The sequence below is a fragment of the Anticarsia gemmatalis genome, chromosome 15, assembly GCF_050436995.1.
Source record: "Anticarsia gemmatalis isolate Benzon Research Colony breed Stoneville strain chromosome 15, ilAntGemm2 primary, whole genome shotgun sequence".
Lineage (NCBI taxonomy): Eukaryota > Metazoa > Arthropoda > Insecta > Lepidoptera > Erebidae > Anticarsia > Anticarsia gemmatalis.
This window is the reverse complement of record NC_134759.1, coordinates 9,339,420-9,361,668: the sequence shown is the minus strand read 5'-3', so window position 1 is coordinate 9,361,668 and position 22,249 is coordinate 9,339,420. Positions and strand designations below refer to the sequence as shown.

Sequence of the window (22,249 nt, the reverse complement as noted above, 5' to 3'; positions counted from 1 at the left end):
ATTTCCCGTGCTCATCCAGAACAATATGTGATTTGTTTTATTTAACTATTTTGTAGGCGTACAATCGAAAATGTTTAAATTTTTGTCTAAATTCAAAGGCTTTGAGAGATATGTGCTGTGTTTTATGACCTTGTATATTTTTGTTAAACTTTTGTTCTGGTACTCTGATAATTTACTATTGAAAGACCAACTCACTTCAGATGCTAGACCAATATATATCCTTGTTTTGAATCGAGGGCACTTTGTGGATAAACATAGGAGAGACTTGATATTCTCTAGATCGCAGCGTAAAATCGACAACTGTATTTTCACCTACGACCGAAAACTTTTTGACGATTACAGTCAGTTCGACGCAATAATTTTTGGTGAAAATGTTTTACTACAGACTAATGTAACTAGAATCAAACTAAATCATCGTTCCGAATCTCAAATTTATATATTTTCAACGTTAGAATCGGCATCTAATTACCCCGCGTGTGAAATATGGCACGATAATTTCTTCAATTGGACATTTACATATAGATTGGACTCCGACGTAATTTGGAGATACTTCACCGTACGTGATATGATTGGGCAAGTTATAGCTCCCAGTATTCACGTTAAATGGATGGATATTAGTAACACGACTATTAGCCCAGAGATAAAAGCTATATTGCATAACAAAAAGAAAGCAGCCGCCTGGCTCGTGACCCACTGTGAGGCCGACAGTTTAAGGGATGAATACGTATCGAAACTTCAGGAGCATTTATTCCACTATTCTCTCGAAATCGACATTTACGGAGGCTGTTCTGATAAAAAGTGCCCTGAAGACGATTGTGAAAGAATGTTGTCGAGGGATTATTATTTCTACATAGCGTTTGAGAATTCTTTCTCAAACGATTACGTCACGGAGAAGGTGCTCCACGGATACGATAATTACGTGGTTCCTATTGTGTACGGCGCAGCTAATTACAACAGGTAAGCGATATCTAGAGACCATAATACAGTTCCCACGGGTGATGCCAGTTCCGCAAACTACAACTTTGTATTATACATTTTCTTGGAATACTACGAACTATTGGAAACTCATTAAGAAAGTAGGAACGTGTATTCAAAATAGAGACGTTATACAAGCTTAATATAATACTTAACTTGAATTCCAGACATTATTAGGGCAGAAATGTGATGCAGATGATTTATTACGTAACATGATGATTTTTAAAAGAAAGTAGGTGTAAATATTTAAATCTAAGCAAAATGTAACCGTTTTCAGATTTCTACCGCCGGGATCCTACATCAACGCTCGCGACCACGACCCGTTCAACTTAGCCTTTTTGATGAAAGAGATTGTGGATAGCCCATCCAAATATGAAGAGTACTTTACATGGACAAATGTTTATAAAATAAAGTCCGTGTTGGATTCAACGGAAGACAATCCTATGTACAGTTTATGTGAGGCTTTAAACAGCGATAGAGCTAAGCATGCACGGGCATACAAGGAGTTCCGTCTATGGTGGAATGGCCACAGCGGCATGAAGTGGTGCTTACCACCAGAGCATTGGGTTGAAACGTATCTTACCAACACGAACGCCAGACATTTCAGTGTAATATATGGATGACGTGTCACTTTGTTTTATTATTTTATTGAGAGTCAACTCACTATACTCAGCATTAAAACTTATTTTATGTATGTGCAATTACAACATACGGTCCAGCGAGATATGTCTGCGCTAGTAATTTCCGAATTGCAAGATCAATATATAATTAAATATATTTAATGATTAAAACGGAATCATTTAATTCGTTCAGAGAGTTTTGAAAACGTATATATAAATCATTTATTAGACGGCTTCATTCAATATTTTTGCTACAGAAATCCCTCAAAGAAAGCTCAGGAAAAACTCATCAAGCCTCTGTATAGCGCACGTATAAGTCTTCATTGAAAGCTGCGGATAGTTTTGTAATCCTCCCTCACAATAACAGGCCGTTATTAATTTCATATCGGCAACAAAAGAGCATGTTGCTACAAATATCTGCACAAAAGGAGGCCGAGTAATTAATGTTAGAGTCGTATTGGTTGAATTCAGTCGTTAGTCCCTAGGGAGGCGCAAATCGTCCCGCACAATACGGTAGTTAGGGAATAGGGGGAGTATCGGCGGACGTTTAACGAGCAAATTATTTAGTAAATGTTGCCAAATAATAACATTAATGCGTGCGTCTGGGGCAGGGGAGCGCTCTCACTCCTCGTTCTATGATTGTGCAGTCGTTTAGATAGCTCTAGATCTTAGCTATACATATTTCTTGACAGTGGGTCTTGTTGGGATCAAAATGGTTGTCTGTTGCATGGTGGGAGAACACATTTGTCTATCATTAAGTTTCTGGAATACATTTTGGTTGATTTGATTCATAGATTTATTTTGTCTAAAAAGTTTATGTCCAAAAACACACAATAAGTATGTGTCCTGATTTCAGTATCTCAGGTTACTTGGCTTCTTGATACAAAAGCCGCGATACCTCCGCAGCTGAACGTCTACATTGTCTACATGCATAAAAGACACTTGATAAAATCTTAACAATCCAAATATTGACGTTACAAGTAACCGCGGCGGGTGCACAAAGGCTCGCGAGGGGCTGTCCCCTCACGCCGGGAGGGTGGCCAATGAGAGGCCCCGTCTTCACCAGTGCAAACAGCAGCGATCCTGAATGCCACATAATTGAGTGGCTCCTCGACGCTCCACTGATCCATTGTCGACGCCATTAAAGCAATTATGAGCTAAATGCTCGCGAATTAATGATGGTTTTATAGATGTTTTACGCGTCACAGCGCTTTGAGTGATGTCGCCTTTCAAAGGTCACTCGCAGAGGTAATTTTGTAATGATTTCCTTTGTAAGTAAGTATAAGGACAATGTATACTTGATTTGCCAATTTTGCTGTTTAGCCGCTGTGCACGTTAAATTGTCCCAAAATTCAATATAATAATGGTGCCCAGAAACCAATAAACTTCAAATAAGCTTCCCAATCGAAGAGAGATTCTGGAGTCCATCCATACAGTATTCAGTACACTGTGCGAATATTATCTGGTTTTGCTTGTTCTATAAGCTGTATTGTGTCTGTAGCCGACACAAAGCGCTCAGATGGCCTGTTATACGTTCACCGCAGTGCTAATTGTCGCGGGGCGCGCTAAACATTTACTAAACGAAACATAATAACGTATTCAAAGCGCGAGCGACAATGTTTCGGCGACGTTTTACTCGTGTACTATCCCCTACCAGATGTTTTATGAGGGCTGGCCACTTTTGCTAGAGGAATCTTTACATTGCCATGTTATTTTACAGCTAAGTTTTTTTTTTTGTCGTAACCAAGAACATCTTGTCAATTCTTCGATTCTCTTTTCCTCTTGCGAAGTTAACTATTGAGACCGCAAATTTGATGTTGCTGAATGTGAATCTAAAGAGCAAATTTGAATTATAATTCATAATTTTATACCTATCCGTTCTAATAGAGGTTTTCTAGGAGCGCGGTAATAATATTAAAAACTGCTAGTATATTAGTGCAATTGATATTAATATTCCGATTAGTTTTTTTACGCCCAAACACCAATTGCATCGTTACACCATATTTGTAGCAACTCTAAACAATATCTAAAACTTACAGCTTCAAGAGGAATTGGTACTATCAAAGTCCAAACAGCAAAATGTATTCAAACAAGCAACCACCCAAATAACCGTCTACATCAAAGTTGAGTGAGCAGTAAGCAACTAAGCACCGTAGTACAATACCCTCGGGAGCCGGTCCCCGCAAACGGAATGGATAATTCAATCACCGACGGAACGCGCCGCCTAATCCCAAAATTAGCAATACGATATGAATAAATAGATTTTGGTCTGTATTCTCGAACAAAGCAGGTGCCATGGGAATAAGTCGTAGGGGACGTGGGTGTTTAGCGAATCATTAGTTTTGCTAATGAAGGGTTGCGTAAAATATTCGAATGTCATTGTGAATGGGGTAGCACTGTGTTTCATTTTAGTTCTATTGAATTAGAATTCGTCAACATTTTAAAAGCATGTTAAAAATATACGTTAATAAGCGTCAAAAATAAAAAATACTTAGCTAAGATTTTTTGTTGAGCTTAAATTCTAGAAGCCTGGACCGCTACAAAAAAAAAATCTCACGCATGAAAACTGAGCCTGTTCGTTTTATTCAGCAACACGTTAACTATCAAATGCAAGAGCACATACATGTGGAAATTGAACTTTGTATTCAAATGAGGGCCACGTAAACCAGTGTTACCATTATCATAAGAATCAATCTTCTTTAACTCAAAAAGATAAGTTGTTTTGCAAACTTCAAACAAATGAAAAAGACTTGTGAAAATCTACGATATTTCCTATCTACCCTTTCCCACACGGCTGAAACTATCACTAACATTCACATAATACAGCCACATTAATGTCGTAACTTACATAAACAGATAGCAATCTGATCTCATTGTTGCATCTACGTCAATTATAACAGGGATACATTGAGCGGAACAGAGATACGCCAATTAGGCCAGGCGCAGGAAGCTGGCGCGCGTGCGCACACCCTAATTGTTTCCGACGGAGTCTTACCTCCCCTCCCTGCCCCCCTCCCTCGCCCGCCACCACCCCCGCTACTCCAAAGCTCCGGGCGATAACAAGGAAAGCGTAAAGCTGGTCTGGAACTGCAATGTTTTGAGTACCTACTGAATTTGGTTTTGATATCACGGTTTAGTTTCTTTGTAGGTAGAACTTTGTTATAGATTCATTGATTATAGAGTATCTATACTCAATTTCATGAAGATATCGTGAAAGTTATAGTAGTAAATAGAAATAAGCTCTTGACGGCCAAACTGCAGTTGTAGAGTCGTAGAAATTCGTTTATGGAACACACTTTGTTAAACGCACAATATAACCAATTCAGCTACAAAAAAAAACAGGAAACATTTTCACAAAACTGTTTCAATTTCGCTCCAACTGGCATAAAATCACAGTTCATTCAAACGCTCATCATATCGGCACGGGCTTATATCAACATTTTTTTATCAATGCAACTTGACACTTGGGTCATCCGGAAGCAATCGGGCGGGACGGCACAAAAGCTGAAATGTACATTGTGAGCCACGAGTGCCACGTGCATTGGCGTGTGTCCGCGATTTGCGCACTGTGACGAATTAGCGACTACTCTATTATGATCGCGATTTACGCTTGTTGGGCATCAATTAATTGTTCCTGGGAACTGGTCTTGTAATGTCTGATTAGTGGGCATTCAAAGAAATGAGTTGATGAGATAACTTTGTAGTGATGCCTTGAATGAGAATAGTTCTATCACTTAAAACTAAAAGGCATACAAAAAAACTGCTGGTGTTTTGAAAAGTGCGCTTTATGTTATTAGAATAAGATTTTTTTATTTAGATACACATTTACCTACTTATCGGGTTTACCTAAGAGTTTAGACCTGTGTATAATAACCTAATATGGTACTACTATAGCAGTAGAAGATTGAAATAATTAAACTATTCATGACGATATTGAAGGCAGATGAGACTGCATTATCCATATAGTATCTTAGTTAATAGTATGTATTTAATTATGTAACATAGCCGGGTACATTACCTATCATGCGATGATAATATTCCAATTAAACGTTGATCTATCAAGACATTGCTGATAATCGGACGATAGAGCATAATTTACATGAATTTTGTATATGATTAATACGCCTGTTCACATGGCAATTGGAAAGGAGAAGCTTTAGTAATCTCTTGAAGATACATAAATAACTTGATAGATTAAGTGATAGTTAATGTATTAAAAATCTGTCTACATTTTATTCAAGTTGAGCTAACCGATATTTATCCGGCGGTGATAAAACGGCCATTAAAATAGATATAAAATAACTAAACAAACACAAACCAAATACAAAACAACGCTAATCCTACACAAAGCTTTGAACTCTTCCATAAAGCAGTAATTATTGTCATAACATTTTTAAAAAACAACCCTTTCATCGCACGTAATAACAGTGGCACAAATCTCTTAGGAATTAGAACATTCGGTGTAATGTTCACCATAGAACAAACATCGGACAGCGAGGGGTGTGAGGTGCGGTGCGGGGTGTGTGCCAGGGGGGGAAGTAATAGTTGATCATCCGATAATAGCGGGATTAACACGATACAACCCTTTGTGGGCGGATTGTAAAACTTTACCAAAACGTTTGTCCGCACTGATTAATTTATTCCCCGTACATTAAATATTCGCACAGTGAATACGTTATTGCACGCGGCTTTTTCAATAAACACCGATACCGAGAGATTACACAAATGTGTTTTGTTTTGTATTTTATTTATTCGTTAAGCTGAATTATGGTTTCATGTTTTTCGTTTTGTTTGTTTTACAGTGTTTGGAGAAACACTGGATACTGATTGTCGCAGTTACCACGATTTAGGATAATATAGTTCTTATTCGTGAACACACCATTGTTTTACAAGGTATGTGTTTGTTTAGTTTAATGAGTTATAAGTAGCTATACTATAGCATAAGATTGTTGCGGCAGTCCCTAATGCAGGAATTTCTTATTGAGGAAACCTTTTTGTATTAATAACCTGAGTCATTTATAAGAGATCTTCATAATCTATGTGAATATAATGATTGCCTTACAACCCCTTACATCAGTTCATAGACACAGGCGCGGGTTACAAAATACAATATTCACATCACACATTTTATGGACCCCTCGTTTCGCACTAACAACTACCTTCACCATCGGCTCTGTCAATTTATATTTGCCTGCAATCATTAAAGTAGGCGTCGACACGTACTGCTGTTTTTGCAAAGCGGGGCACTATAAAAGTACCAGTGAATATGGAAACTCCCTGCGTCCCGCTAGGCATAGTGTGAGTGGCGACCGGGGCCGGCGCCCACTTCTTACATGTAGCTCTACATGTGTTGGTGTTGGTGTAAACTAGCCGAATGAATAGGTGTCAGAAGCAATGCGTCAGAGCGGCCCGCCGGGGGCGCCGCGGACGTGCCGCGTAACCGGACCCACTCGCATCATAATGCTACATAATTCAATTGATTCCCCGACACTACCCGCACGCTTCCTTCTAACTTCGTTTAGAACGTTTTGATATCGGATACGCCGTTTTGACGCCTCCTTGTACAATTCTTTCCCCACTGACCCTCGGTAAAAATAAAAGTAGCAAATTCAATTGACTATCTTGTATTCAACGAATAAATATTATTATCAACAATTTTAAAGCTTATGACTTAGTGGTGGTAGGAGACAGCCGGGGACGAGAAAGTGACGTGTCCAAGGTTCTGGGCGTAGGCCACTTTGGCGACGGGCGCAGCAGCATACGCGACCTTAGCGACGGGAGCAGCAGCGTAGGCCACCTTGGCGACGGGAGCGTGAGAGTACGCAATCTGGGCGGGAGCGTGGGCGTAGGAGACCTGGGCGGGAGCGTGGGCGTAGGTGACCTGGGCGGGAGCATGAGCGTAGGTCACTTGAGCGGGAGCGTGAGCGTAGGTAACTGGAGCCGGAGCGTGAGCGTACGCCACTTTAGCGATGGGGGCAGCAGCTACGGCAACAGGGGCAGGGGCGTAGGCAACCTTGGCGACGGGAGCCGCAGCGTAGGCGATCTTGGCAACAGGAGCCGGAGCGTAGGCGATCTTGGCAACGGGAGCGGCGGCAACAGCGATCTTGGCGGGTGCGGGGTGGACGGGGGTGCCCTCGTAACGGACGACAGCGTTGAAGCCGTTGTGCTCATCGGCGGTGTACTCGACGATACGGTGGACACCGTCGGGTTGCACCAGCGAGTAAGAGCCGTGCACGTTGTCTCCGGAGCGAGCCTCCTGCTGTTGCTTTACATCACCGCTGTGGTCATCGTGGACGGAGTACGAGAACTCGTAGTGGGCGGGCGCCTCAGGCTGGGCGTACACCACCTTTTGGATGGGGGCTACTGGGATGGCAACAGCGGCAGCGGCAGCCACCAGGCCGAAGAAAGTCAGGAACTGTAAGGAAAATCGTAATTAATATCACATAAAAACTTTGTTTACTCTCCGTTCAAATCACAAATTATATCATTCACATGATTTTGAAATAGACCGTAAATTTTCAGTCCTGATTACTCACTTTGGCAACCATGTTGACTGGATTGTTTATTGTTGACGAGTGTACCGTTGCTGTACGCACAGAGCTTTTTATAGTAAGCTAGTTACGCATACACATATGTGTTTACACACGAATGAATCAAGGTGTAAACACGCGTGTACTTGGACGTGCTCGATGCCTCCGGCGCACGTGTCCAAAACTGGATCGGTAGCAAGTATCGTTATGTAACCCTTCTCAAGTTCATTAGTTTTGTTTGTATCTTGCAACAGATTTACTTTTGTTTCCAACTCGTTAAGTTAACAAGTTATAAATATTTATTAATAGATTTTTTCTACTTTCATAGTGCATAGAGTAGCGGCCGTTTCGCATACGTATTTTGGATTTGTGTAACTTTTATCCACGTCGTACTTACGAAAATCATTAATCTCTCTTGCAACTCGATCGTTAGTTACTGATTGCAAACAGAGTATCCTACTCCTAGTAAGATTAACAACAACAAGTCAACAACAGTAAAGGTGAAACTACATGCCATGATCGATGAAGAAGGCTTAGTCAAACCAAACCTTACGGACTTCTAATCCAAAAATAAATAGAAATGATATAAATCAAATGTTTAACGAATATCATAATAAATAGAGAATACGGTATGTTAGGATTAGTTTTCAGGGCTTTAAAAGCTTAATCATATTATATACTATTAAATAATTATACTTGATATTATTTATTATAAAGTCGTTTTTTCTACGGAAGATATAAAGACAGAATTTAAAGAAAATATATGTATTTTGTTATGAAATTGACATTGAGTTTATTGTCTACTTCTATGCTTGGTCGCAATAATCTACCTATCGTTATGAGAAGATAGTCTACCGAGTTATAGTGGTTTATCAGCCTACACATCTTTTTTACAGCAAACTATTAGGTAAAGGTAACTCTTACAGAATGTAGGATACTAAAAACTGTCATCAATCTATCATTCAAATATTTATCTTAATATATGAATTCCAAATATCATACAAGAGATAAGCTTTATTTCTATAACCTACTAAACTTTCTAGATAGAAGAAAAAAAAGAACAATTAGTTTGATTGGTAGGTTGGATCTTGGTTTTAGATCCTAAGATTGTTATCTGTTTAGATAGTTTAAATTGTAAGATGAGAGGTTTCCTATAGGTCATTTATGAAGAATCTATATTCTATGTTAGAGCTAGGTCATTTATGAAGAATCTATATTCTATGTTAGAGCTAATTCAACATCGAAGCTATCGTAGAGCAGCAAAACGGAGAGATTACATCACTAACAAATGGCATTTGGACACATTGCACCACAAAAATATGCGTGGATGCACCATTATGGAAGTGTACTCCGAAACGAAATGAAACCTTGACAAAATTCTTGTTAAACGAGACCAGGTAATAAGAGTAAAATTTTTAATTTATTTGGATAGGGACATTAACCGCCAAAGGAACTGATTCACCTTGCCATATGTCGATACGAGTAGAAATCGTAAGGTTTTTTAAATGTCATTGAATTGAAGTAAATTACGCATACTTGTGAATTTTCCCACGTATAATAAATACTTAAATTGTAGCTACGAAATATGGGCAAGAGTGAATCCGGCTTGTTGTGAAGGTTCTGTTGATCGTTCTCGTACATTTGTAGACTATAATCATCAATCATGTATTCACGCATGTCTAATGTTCAATCGATAGTTATGACGTAATTACTCTAATTTACTTTCTCCAAGTTTTGGAGATCAGATTCCTTAGGTATTTTTTGTCATTACATTTTGTTCGATATCAGTGTTCGAAAAACAATTAAAAGTCCTAAATAAGGAAATATTAGATAATAACATTTCTTAATTTTGAAAAACAATGATAAGGTTGATTATTATATTTTTAAGATTGATTTAAATATCATAAAAGATAATCTTTTCCATTGAAGACTCATGGTGCAATAATCCGTACAAATTTTGTGACGCAGCGAACCCTAAAAAAGCACATCTGTCAGCAGTAAAACAGGTTATACTGCGTAATTACCGCACTGATATTACTTAGAAGTGAATGCTCCAATTTTACAAATTGCTAAACTATTGATTTACATAATGTAACTTGAGTAATGCGATATCTTTGTTAGTTGTAAAAACTATGTGTATTTTATTATACCTCGAGGCGTTTTAAAATTATGATGTTATGATTTAATTATTAAATGATTTGCGAATATTACGAAGGTTGTGGATACGTATTAGCCTATTAAATATTGGTAATGGATAACTAATTATTGAAATTCAAATTAGACTAGATTAATAACTATTAATAAGAGTAATCGAAACGCAATATCTGCAACCCCGATGTAATTTGGAAAATAGAATTCTGTAAACAGGTAGATTTTGCTCCTATTAGAGATATTTAATATTGTGTTAACTTAAGATTACATGTGTTGCAAATTAGGTAATGAATGTAGAACATCGATACTACTACTTGCACTAAAATAGAACTAATGATCGCAAACGAAAGTCCATCTTATTATGTCAATGGCAATCAAATACTAAGGTACAACCATTTGTCGTAAAACAACTTCGAGAATCAACAAGGTCATGATTAAATACCTTAAGTTATCATAATGTCCGATTTCCTATAAAACCAGTTAATTATTAACAAAACGGAAGTATTAATTACTTTTTATTATGAAACAGTCGCTGTCCTTTAAAGGACGATAAAATTATATATTACGTAAGCAATATTTACGATATTTTCGGAAGCAATTCGGTTTTTATATAAACTGATATATTTCTTTAATAAAATGGTTCCGGTTTTTCAAGTTCATGTGTTAAATAAAGCGATTTAAACCGACGATCGATTTATATCACTTCATGTCAATAAAATAATGATAGATGGTAAATATTATTATGATATGATTGAGAGAAGATTGCGATGAATGATAAAGTTTTGCAAAAGATGAACAGAGATGATTCATTGCAAGCATTCAAGGGATCTTCTGCCGTAAATTGCGTAATCATATACCCATTCAATAACTTTCGCGTTATTTATATTTTTTTAAGGGAGTTTGTACTTCAGGCTTTATATTACAGCGTTTCCTTACTCTTGATTTCACAATAAATAATACTGTCAACAGACAAATTACTGAACTAACGATACGTGATAATTAAATAACTATGAAATCATAGTTTATCTAAGCCGCCATTACTCTAAAGAGAAATATAATCTACAATAGACGTATTATCTCAATGACCTACATTAGTTACCAGCGGCAGGTCAACCCGTGGACCACATTAGGAACATATTTGCAACATATTCCAAGTCACGTTCAAATGTACTTAGTAAACAATTTCTTAAGCTTGTCTTCCGATCAATCTGTGCACGCGTGGTCCGTGGTACACATATCACCCATTGGACCACACCCAAAACAATTCGGCCAAGGCCTTGGTCACACCGGTTCACCAAACTACTTTTAATTTCTTTACCGGACTCCAGCCATCTTATTAAGGCCTTTCCAATGTGATAAAAGTTTAAACGACATAGGTCTAATTAAAATGGAAACTACATGTTTCTTCAAGAAATATCATAATGTTACAATATTTATTATACTTGCAATTTATTTACGCATTAATTTGGTGTCAAATTGTAATGCCCGTAATGTCAGTAATATATTAGATTATCTATGCCTGCTAATTATTAAATCAATTAGGATTGCAATTTTAAAATATATTTTTGAAAAGTAGTCGGCGTAGTTGAAAGAATGCCGGTCTATTAAAACGAAGGTGTCCGGTAAAAACTAGATCTTTAGAGTATTATAAGTTATTTATATGCACATAGAATGCATACTAATAATATAATGTATACTAAAGAAGTTACAATTAATATCGTATGCGTACTAAGTAAGAATGTATATCTACTCACATATGTCCAGAAACATCACCGTTTTTTGTCTTCATTTACAAATTCTACAGTGGCTAAGCTTACTGCAATACTTTTTTTCGCGTTTCTGAATAAGTGTAACCTATATACATATAGACTTATCCATCATCCAGTTTCAGTCCATACATAGAAACATAACATCACGCCTTACCAAAAGGGTTAGGCCTATGATTCAGTCCAATTCTAAATATTAAACCCACCTTATTCATAAGGTTTCCTATTGATGCATGCATTGATGAATCAGATTTTCATAATAATAAATATTATGAAAATCTGATTCATCAATGCATGCATCAATATTATTATGAAAATCTGATTACTTCTTAAGTTCTCGATGTTTGAAGAATCTTAACCAGCGTAAAAGTGTACCATTCAGGGCTAGTTTTTGTATAAGCTCATAAACTTGTTTTAAGTTTCGTTATCTCTATGAAATTACTGGAACCATAGATGTGACGTAACTTTGTAGGTAGCTGTGTAAGTTCCTAAGATTTAAATTAAGATATGGCTCTCGTAAATCAGATAAAGTAATATATTTTTATTATGATTAGAGTAACATGTGCAATAATTTATCTTAATCATACTGTGGGTGTTTGAGCATTAGACATGCATTACTTGGACAGTAGTCTTTCTAAATCATAATACAATACGTGACAACCTTCCACTTCTGAATTACTTACGGAAAAGTCTGCTTGTAAAGTTTAATAAGTGATTTTGAGGTTTATTCAGGAAAAGATGCAGATCAATATGATCACGGTGTTACGATTCTAAATTAGATATTTATATATATATTTCGCATATTGTAAACTAAATTGTTAACTACTCAGTGATACTTAGAAACAAATGTACCTGTCTACCTGAAATACTTCCGACTCCGGTTATTAAGAAAGTCTTGAAGGTTATGAACTTGACTCCCATATATTAAAATTTCTCACCAAAAGCGGATATTGCAAAATGATTGCATCATTTTTGAATTCAGGTTAATCAGTGAGTAGCAAAATGAACTACGTACCTACATATATAGGCCTTTACATAATTTAAGTACTACTAATTTTATTTGAATAAAAAAGCATATTATACTGTAAAACGAAAACTAATAAAAACCTAATTTCAAAACCGTGAAGAAAAAGCATTGCGGCAATTTAATAATAGCCCAAAGCTTTTTAAAACCGGTTTCTTTGATCGTACAAGTAACACATTCCAAGTAAGGTCGTGACTGTCCTACTGTATCTACAGGTGCTAATCTCTAGGTCGGATCGTGTCGGTTGAACCAATGCATGTCCGGCCTTCACCTCTCAATCATTATGAAGCTTATTTGGCAGCGCTCCGGGCTTGTATGTCACCAACCACGTATAGTGGTGACAAAATAATATAAAAACTGTAACAGGACAAACACTAGCACAGTTGAGTACTGATACCCAAATTAGCAACATGGTCGCTAAAGTAAGTAGGATAATCAATTATGTTTTACATAACTGACTGACTACAAACCATTTGTTGAATAACGAAAAGGAAAATTCTAACAGTTTTTATAAATTTTTCAGTTCGTGATTGTCCTGTCCCTGGCGGTGGTGGCGAGTGCGGGCCCCCTGGTGCCCGTCGCCAAGGTGGTGTACGCGGAGCCCGAGGCGCCCGCGCACTACGACTTCTCGTACTCAGTGCACGACTCGCACAGCGGCGACGTGAAGCAGCAGCAGGAGGCGCGCGCCGGCGACGCCGTGCACGGCTCGTACTCGCTGGTGCAGCCCGACGGCGTGCACCGCATCGTCGAGTACACCGCCGACAAGCTCCACGGCTTCAACGCCATCGTGCGCTACGAGGGCACCCCCGTCCACCCCGCGCCCGCTAAGATCGCCGTCGCCGCCGCTCCCGTGTACGCGCACGCCGCTCCCGTCGCCTACGCGCACGCTCCCGTCGCCAAGATCGGCTACGCCGCCCCCGTCGCTAAAGTGGCGTACGCCGCCGCTCCCCTCGCCCACGTCACCTACTCCTCGCCCGCCATCTCTTACCACCACTAGGCGACGGCACATGACTGAACACGCATTGTTAACTAGTTAAGAGAACTATTATTTATGCAAAACAATAGTTGCTAATAAATTATACATTCCAAGTTACAGCAACAACTTTTTCTTTACCTTAATTTCGTACGTTTGCCAGCAGCTATGATTAACTCTAGCCTCAGAAATATGTTGTATGTAGTACCGACCTTAATACGACTCGTAATTGAGAAAAGCTTTAAAAATGCAAAAGGCCCTTAATGTTTCAACTGCTATGGCAACTCTAACGAAATGCCTGTTACAGATTATGTTTGCTATCTATTTTTGCTGGACAAAATTCATGCTTGGCCAACGGAGCACTACATTGTTGATCGAGTTAGTAATTACATAAATATATACAATAATGCTTACACACGTATAATTTAAGTACATAACCTTGGTATCATTTTGTTTACGAAAATGTAGATAATGAAAATTGAAAAAATTGCATGTGAATACTTCTATATAAAATAAACGTGGTTTAATAACTCTCAATAGCTGAAGTAAAGAAGATAATGAGAAAAAATACACTCGCAATTATTTACTGATTTAGTTGATTTCTTAATTTAGTTGATGTCAATTAATAATAAACTTTTTTATTAAGCTATTTCAGTATCCTCGACATCACATTTTTTACGTGGTGTAAGTAGAGTCACGATTGATTAGCTTATTTCGTTTCTATCTGTAAGTTTTCCTCTAACTTGTTCCTTTGCAAAACTCTCACAACGTCTTTCCTAGTGTGAGTGTTAAAATTGAAACAAGTAATACACGAAATGAAAAAGAACGACTTTATGTTCCGAATGTTCCGATCCAGCATAACAACTATTTCTAATGTTCGCTCCAAATAGAGATGGGAAATCACTTGATGAAGACAGTCGTTCATTGCTAACAATATTTATGGAGCTAGTGATATATCATATGTCCTGAGGGCTCTTAATGTGTGACAAAATAACTTGAGTTTCGTATAAATTGATATGTCAAAAAAATCAGTGCGTAAGAACCAACTTTAGACAGGTATCTCGTGAACGCTAGATCTTCATTGTCAGTGCATGCTCCCAACACAGGTAAGAATGATGGATGAAGCTTGGGCCGTCGTGACTTTGGCAGATGACAAACTATCAGCCTTTGTAAAATAGCGCAGGTCCGACGGTCACGGTCTTTCAGTCTATTACTTCGTCGATCAAATAATTATTATCAAATCATAGATACTTTTTACATTATTTTTGTATCCAGAAGTCGATTTCTTCTCATACAGACTTAGAATTTGTTGTAGTTAAGTGAGAGAAGAAAAGGGGTTTTAACTTTGAAAGTATAATTTATTAGCAACTATTGTTTTGCATAAATAATAGTTCTCTTAACTAGTTAACAATGCGTGTTCAGTCATGTGCCGTCGCCTAGTGGTGGTAAGAGATGGCGGGCGAGGAGTAGGTGACGTGGGCGAGGGGAGCGGCGGCGTACGCCACTTTAGCGACGGGGGCGGCGTAGGCGATCTTGGCGACGGGAGCGTGCGCGTAGGCGACGGGAGCGGCGTGCGCGTACACGGGAGCGGCGGCGACGGCGATCTTAGCGGGCGCGGGGTGGACGGGGGTGCCCTCGTAGCGCACGATGGCGTTGAAGCCGTGGAGCTTGTCGGCGGTGTACTCGACGATGCGGTGCACGCCGTCGGGCTGCACCAGCGAGTACGAGCCGTGCACGGCGTCGCCGGCGCGCGCCTCCTGCTGCTGCTTCACGTCGCCGCTGTGCGAGTCGTGCACTGAGTACGAGAAGTCGTAGTGCGCGGGCGCCTCGGGCTCCGCGTACACCACCTTGGCGACGGGCACCAGGGGGCCCGCACACGCCACCACCGCCAGGGACAGGACAATCACGAACTGGAACAAAGCAGAAATATTTACCTTAAACCACTTCATATTGTTCTTAGACACGTTAATAAATAATAATTGACATTATGTATATCATTCAATCATATTTTTAGCTGTTTTTATTGCTTTCTGATTGAACTCACTTTGGCGACCATTGTTGCAAATATTTTTTTTGGTTTGTTGTTGTTTATTAGCGTGTCAATGTGTGACTGTAATAAATATTAATACTGCTGCACTTTTTATACATTATGAGTAGGTACGCTTACAGTGTGCTCTAGTTATTCAGCATCGCCTCGGGCTCGAAAAATTATAAAATACGCTTCATTATAATTTAGAGGTCAAGGTTTCATTATATGTCGTTCATTTGTATACGAACGATATTTATAACCATTTGCAAATCTATGGTCATTGTTCAAAGTATGAAGGTGCAGAATATATAAGTATTACACATGCCTTCATTCATTATTTTCTACACTTTTCTCAACGTGTTCAATTTTATAACATTTTAAAGTGCAGAAGCACATGCGTCACTTCGCTATCATTTTTTATACTTTTTATTGTACGTACTTGTGATTTTTTTGGTTAATTCATTCTAACCTACCTGCATTAGTTAATAGTTATATACCTATATATATTGTACATCATGGCTCGCGCGACCTTCTAAGGGTGCGTTTCCACTATGTCGTGACGACAGATAATCGTGTAGTTTTAAGTGTCGTGGCTTATATGTTTAAATGGAGGTGTTCACATATAGAACGACACGACTTACTGTCGTCTACGACATTTATTGCAATGATGTAAGAATATCGCGACAGTGGGGACGGCTAGATACGACAATCACATAAACGATAAAATTCTTTGACGGCAAACAATCGTTATAATGGGAACAGCTAGAGACGACAGTCGTCCAACGATAAATTAACGTTACGACATAGTGGGAACGCGCCCTAATTCAGCATTTTACTGTAGCATCGCATTTAATAAATTCTAACTATTGTATAAGTACGGAATCTACATTCTTTAACGCCAGACTCATAACACATTCATATATCTACATATCACTAGTTACTTAATAGTAAAGTTACCAATAAGTAGCATTTCATTAAACTTATCAGTGACTTATCATTTAAATCTCCAAGCAGCGTGTGGCCCTTTCAGTACTCCATACACTACCTATTGTTGTGGTCTAAAGTTTCACGTCAACAAGCTACTGCAACTATTACAGATTATAAAAAAAAAAAAAAATAACAATGCAACACAATTAATAGCGATTCTTAATAATTTATTAAATAATGCAATGAATAGTGTTGACCTTCAGAGCTATACAACGAGCTACTAGCTTATTTGACACCTGTCTAGGCCTGTGTGTCATAAACCAGAATTTTAAGTTCATGTATCATTTTATCTAGCACAACATATAAAAACTGGATCAGATTTATACATTATCACAGTCAAGTACTGATAGTCAAATTGTCAGCACCCAACTACACAAATTAGCAAAAATGGTTGCCAAAGTGAGTAAATAACACCAGGCTGTTGTCACGTAAATAAATAGACAGCAGTCTAGTCTTAAAAATTGTAAGATAGTAATCTTATGATGCGAAAATTACTTATTTCATTTTGATCACAACAACGGAACGTTTAGTCACAAACATAGAGACTGAAGCTGTAGAAAACATTGAATTTACGCTTTACGCTTCATTTTCCAGTTCGTGATTGTCCTGTCCCTGGCGGTGGTGGCGTCTGCGGGCCCCCTGGTGCCCGTCGCCAAGGTGGTGTACGCGGAGCCCGAGGCGCCCGCGCACTACGACTTCTCGTACTCAGTGCACGACTCGCACAGCGGCGACGTGAAGCAGCAGCAGGAGGCGCGCGCCGGCGACGCCGTGCACGGCTCGTACTCGCTGGTGCAGCCCGACGGCGTGCACCGCATCGTCGAGTACACCGCCGACAAGCTCCACGGCTTCAACGCCATCGTGCGCTACGAGGGCACCCCCGTCCACCCCGCGCCCGCTAAGATCGCCGTCGCCGCCGCTCCCGTGTACGCGCACGCCGCTCCCGTCGCCTACGCGCACGCTCCCGTCGCCAAGATCGCCTACGCCGCCCCCGTCGCTAAAGTGGCGTACGCCGCCGCTCCCCTCGCCCACGTCACCTACTCCTCGCCCGCCATCTCTTACCACCACTAGGCGACAGCACATGACTGAACACGCATTGTTAACTAGTTAAGAGAACTATTATTTATGCAAAACAATAGTTGCTAATAAATTATACCTTCAAAGTTAAAACCCATTTTGTTTTATCACTTCATAACGACAAATTCTAAGTCTGGATGAGAAAAAAACGACTTCTAGACACAAAAAAAAAATGGAAAAAAGTATCTATAATTTGATAATTATTTGATCGACGAAGGAATAGAGCAAAAGACCGTGAACGACGGATCTGCGCTATTTTACAAAGGCTGATAGTTTGTCATCTGCCAAAATCACGAGGGCCCAGCTTCATCCATCAATATTACCAATTTTGGGAGCATGCACTGACAATGAAGGTCTAGCGTTCACGACATACCTGTCTGAAGCTGTTTCATACGCACAGAATTTTTAGTTTTAATTTATATAAACCTTAAGTTATTTTGTCACATATTTCGAGCCCTCAGGACATATAACATATCACTAGCTACATAAATATTGTTAGCAATGAACCACTTCGTCAAGTGATTTCCTAAGCTATCTCTATTTGGAGCGAACAATTATAGAGCTGTAACGCTGGATCGAAACATAAAGTGCTTTATTTTGTGTATTACTTGGTTCTTCTTTTAGACTCGCACTAAGACTGACGATGTGAGAGATTTGCAAGTTAGAGTTGCCATAGCAGTTGAAACATTAGGGACTACTCACAATTGTTCAGCTCCATTCCCGTTTCGCTGAACGATATTGGTAATTTTTAGGGACTACTTACATTTATTCAGATTCATTTGCGTTTACTGAACGATTTTGGTCACAATTAGGACTATCTTTGCTCTATTAGCACTTAGCTCTATTTAGCTTATACCTATCCATAAAAAATGCGTTTTTTTATGGAGACGCGTACACATCCTTACAGCTTTCCGCGTCGTTTCAGCTTTCGCGGCAAACGAGTAGAAAATAAGGACAAGTGTGTTTTTATCTTACGCGTGCTATAGAAATAGTTCAACGCTGTTCTTACAACAGTTTTCAGCGCCGTACGCGACCTTACAGCGCTGTACACGTGTTGTACCTGCATAGTCCCTGGATTTATATGATTTATTAATCCGTAATCATTATACGCGGCTGATAGAAGCGTTTCAGCTGAGATAACACGTAATCGCTTTTCTCATTCTTACGCGGCTGATAGAAGCTGAATTAATGAGTCCAAAATCGTTCAGTGAAACGCGAATGCAGCTGAATAAATGTGTGTAGCCCCTTAAGGGTCTTTTGCATTTTTAAAGGTTTTCTTAATTACTTGTTGTATTAAGGTTAGTACTACATATTTCTGAGGGTCTAGCCAATTATAGCTACTGGCAAACGTAGGAATTAAGATAAAGAAAAAGTTATGGCTATAACTTTGAAGGTATAATTTATTAGCAACTATTGTTTTGCATAAATAATAGTTCTCTTAACTAGTTAACAATGCGTGTTCAGTCATGTGCTGTCGCCTAGTGGTGGTAAGAGATGGCGGGCGAGGAGTAGGTGACGTGGGCGAGGGGAGCGGCGGCGTACGCCACTTTAGCGACGGGGGCGGCGTAGGCGATCTTGGCGACGGGAGCGTGCGCGTAGGCGACGGGAGCGGCGTGCGCGTACACGGGAGCGGCGGCGACGGCGATCTTAGCGGGCGCGGGGTGGACGGGGGTGCCCTCGTAGCGCACGATGGCGTTGAAGCCGTGGAGCTTGTCGGCGGTGTACTCGACGATGCGGTGCACGCCGTCGGGCTGCACCAGCGAGTACGAGCCGTGCACGGCGTCGCCGGCGCGCGCCTCCTGCTGCTGCTTCACGTCGCCGCTGTGCGAGTCGTGCACTGAGTACGAGAAGTCGTAGTGCGCGGGCGCCTCGGGCTCCGCGTACACCACCTTGGCGACGGGCACCAGGGGGCCCGCACTCGCCACCACCGCCAGGGACAGGACAATCACGAACTGGAAATTAAATTATGGTTTATAAATGCTGATTCTCTTATTATTATTTAACACTTTCATCATGTGGAAAATACTAAGAGACAGCATTAAAGTAAATACTTACTTTGGCGACCATTTTTGATAATAACGGACTGAATTTGTTGTTGCTAATTTGGCTGTCAGTGTTCGACTGTAATTATTACTAACTTTGTTCAGTTTTTATACATAAGTAATCTGTTGAACAAATCTGGTTTTGTGACACATGTTTAGGTTCAAGCCGGTGTCAAAAAAGCTTTACAATAATTAATTGAGAGGTGAAGGTCGAACACTGTTCAGTCTGACTATGTAGCACAGGTTAGTACCTGTACACTTTAATCATTTTAAAAACTTGATTGTCACAACTCTTGCGTAGGTATGCGTTCTGATTTCTAGATTAGAAATTTTGTAGAAAGCTCTAAGACATGTGTGTAGATTATTCCATGAAAACATTATGTATATTATATAAGAACTATCTGCACATATTGTTATGCTATTTGAACTCTGTACGATAGACTTACATGAGGTCTCGGATTTTTATTATTTTTTTCAGTGATTACGGCAAACACTGACACTTCTCTAAAGAAGTTAAACATGTCATAAAAAACTACTTGATTAAATCAGCGCAGTCCACTCACATAAACAAATTATTTTCGTCTTCACTGCGTTACAAGGTGGCTGGTAAATCAGGGTTACTCCTAAAATTCTCCGTTTTGTTCTGTGTGCAGCAGACGAACTTAATGTCTTTTTTCGTTGAATACACTGCAGCTGTAAGCCTGTGTCGTTGAGCCTTAACAATGGCAAGGTTCACGTTCATCATTAATAAAAAGATTATTGTGTAAAGAGACTATGGGATGGTAGGTTTCTTTTAAAAGAGAATAGAATTCATTCGTGTGCATTGATACATAAGTGATACCTACATTATAAAAATTCGCCGCGTGCCAAACCTTGACCTCCAATTCATTGTAAATATTAATAAGCAGTGCCCCGGGCATGACACATGTCACCAACCAGATCAAATTGTAGGCGGCAAATCTCTTATAAAAAGTGAAGCAGGACTTATTTTATCACAGTCAAGTACTAACCTGTACACTAGTAACATACCAACAACAAGTAGCAAAAATGGTCGCTAAAGTAAGTTTAATTTCTAGTCGAGATTTCATGAAATAAGTAAATCATCAGCAAAATATTAGAGTGAGATCAAAATAACTTCATAGAACTTAAATGATTAATTATATTGTCTTTGTTCCAGTTCGTGATTGTCCTGTCCCTGGCGGTGGTGGCGAGTGCCGGCCCCCTGGTGCCCGTCGCCAAGGTGGTGTACGCGGAGCCCGAGGCGCCCGCGCACTACGACTTCTCGTACTCAGTGCACGACTCGCACAGCGGCGACGTGAAGCAGCAGCAGGAGGCGCGCGCCGGCGACGCCGTGCACGGCTCGTACTCGCTGGTGCAGCCCGACGGCGTGCACCGCATCGTCGAGTACACCGCCGACAAGCTCCACGGCTTCAACGCCATCGTGCGCTACGAGGGCACCCCCGTCCACCCCGCGCCCGCTAAGATCGCCGTCGCCGCCGCTCCCGTGTACGCGCACGCCGCTCCCGTCGCCTACGCGCACGCTCCCGTCGCCAAGATCGCCTACGCCGCCCCCGTCGCTAAAGTGGCGTACGCCGCCGCTCCCCTCGCCCACGTCACCTACTCCTCGCCCGCCATCTCTTACCACCACTAGGCGACAGCACATTACTGAACACGCATTGTTAACTAGTTAAGAGAACTATTATTTATGCAAAACAATAGTTGCTAATACATTATCGATATGAACAAAGTTTATTCAAACTATTTTATTTCGTCCCGTAATTTGAACATAAAGATTTAAAATAACAGTAAACTCAACACTAATTCCAGGCTTTGAACTATGAACGACGCACGTAGTAGGTACCTGAACACTATTTAGGTTTCAGCAATACTGAAATGATGCATACCGTTGCCATGTCCATACATATTTTGTCAACTTTATATCAATATCGTCGATAGTGGGGGGTGCATCGGGTGCCTCCCTCCAAGCCGGTGTACCGCACCTGAATTATTCATACAGCCGCATAGTGATTTCATCTCATTGAATGGAGCTGCCGGCGGCGCGGCCGTGATTACGACAC

General features: G+C 40.0%; 5 protein-coding genes across 5 annotated transcripts; 3 read left to right on the top strand and 2 right to left on the bottom strand.

The window, feature by feature from the left end:
* LOC142978888 (alpha-(1,3)-fucosyltransferase C-like) lies at positions 1–1,703 on the top strand. Its single transcript, XM_076123494.1, has 2 exons — positions 1–957; positions 1,253–1,703. The coding sequence occupies exons 1-2, from the start codon at positions 71–73 to the stop codon at positions 1,596–1,598; spliced, it is 1,233 nt and encodes a 410-aa protein (XP_075979609.1). The 5' UTR covers positions 1–70; the 3' UTR covers positions 1,599–1,703.
* A 5,500-nt stretch (positions 1,704–7,203) lies between these two features.
* On the bottom strand, positions 7,204–8,182 carry LOC142978781 (uncharacterized). The gene is made up of 2 exons (XM_076123344.1): positions 8,132–8,182; positions 7,204–8,010 (listed from the first exon to the last, which is right to left on the bottom strand). Exons 1-2 carry the CDS (start codon positions 8,141–8,143, stop codon positions 7,267–7,269), a joined length of 756 nt encoding a protein of 251 aa, XP_075979459.1. The 5' UTR covers positions 8,144–8,182; the 3' UTR covers positions 7,204–7,266.
* A 5,269-nt stretch (positions 8,183–13,451) lies between these two features.
* Positions 13,452–14,159, top strand: LOC142978855 (pupal cuticle protein Edg-84A-like). The gene is made up of 2 exons (XM_076123448.1): positions 13,452–13,488; positions 13,590–14,159. The coding sequence occupies exons 1-2, from the start codon at positions 13,477–13,479 to the stop codon at positions 14,061–14,063; spliced, it is 486 nt and encodes a 161-aa protein (XP_075979563.1). The 5' UTR covers positions 13,452–13,476; the 3' UTR covers positions 14,064–14,159.
* A 1,223-nt stretch (positions 14,160–15,382) lies between these two features.
* Positions 15,383–20,247, bottom strand: LOC142978908 (uncharacterized). The gene is made up of 3 exons (XM_076123517.1): positions 20,185–20,247; positions 19,677–20,081; positions 15,383–15,949 (listed from the first exon to the last, which is right to left on the bottom strand). The coding sequence occupies exons 1-3, from the start codon at positions 20,194–20,196 to the stop codon at positions 15,476–15,478; spliced, it is 891 nt and encodes a 296-aa protein (XP_075979632.1). The 5' UTR covers positions 20,197–20,247; the 3' UTR covers positions 15,383–15,475.
* On the top strand, positions 17,406–21,913 carry LOC142978906 (uncharacterized). The gene is made up of 3 exons (XM_076123516.1): positions 17,406–17,454; positions 17,650–18,054; positions 21,349–21,913. Exons 1-3 carry the CDS (start codon positions 17,443–17,445, stop codon positions 21,820–21,822), a joined length of 891 nt encoding a protein of 296 aa, XP_075979631.1. The 5' UTR covers positions 17,406–17,442; the 3' UTR covers positions 21,823–21,913.
* Positions 21,914–22,249: the final 336 nt, after the last annotated feature.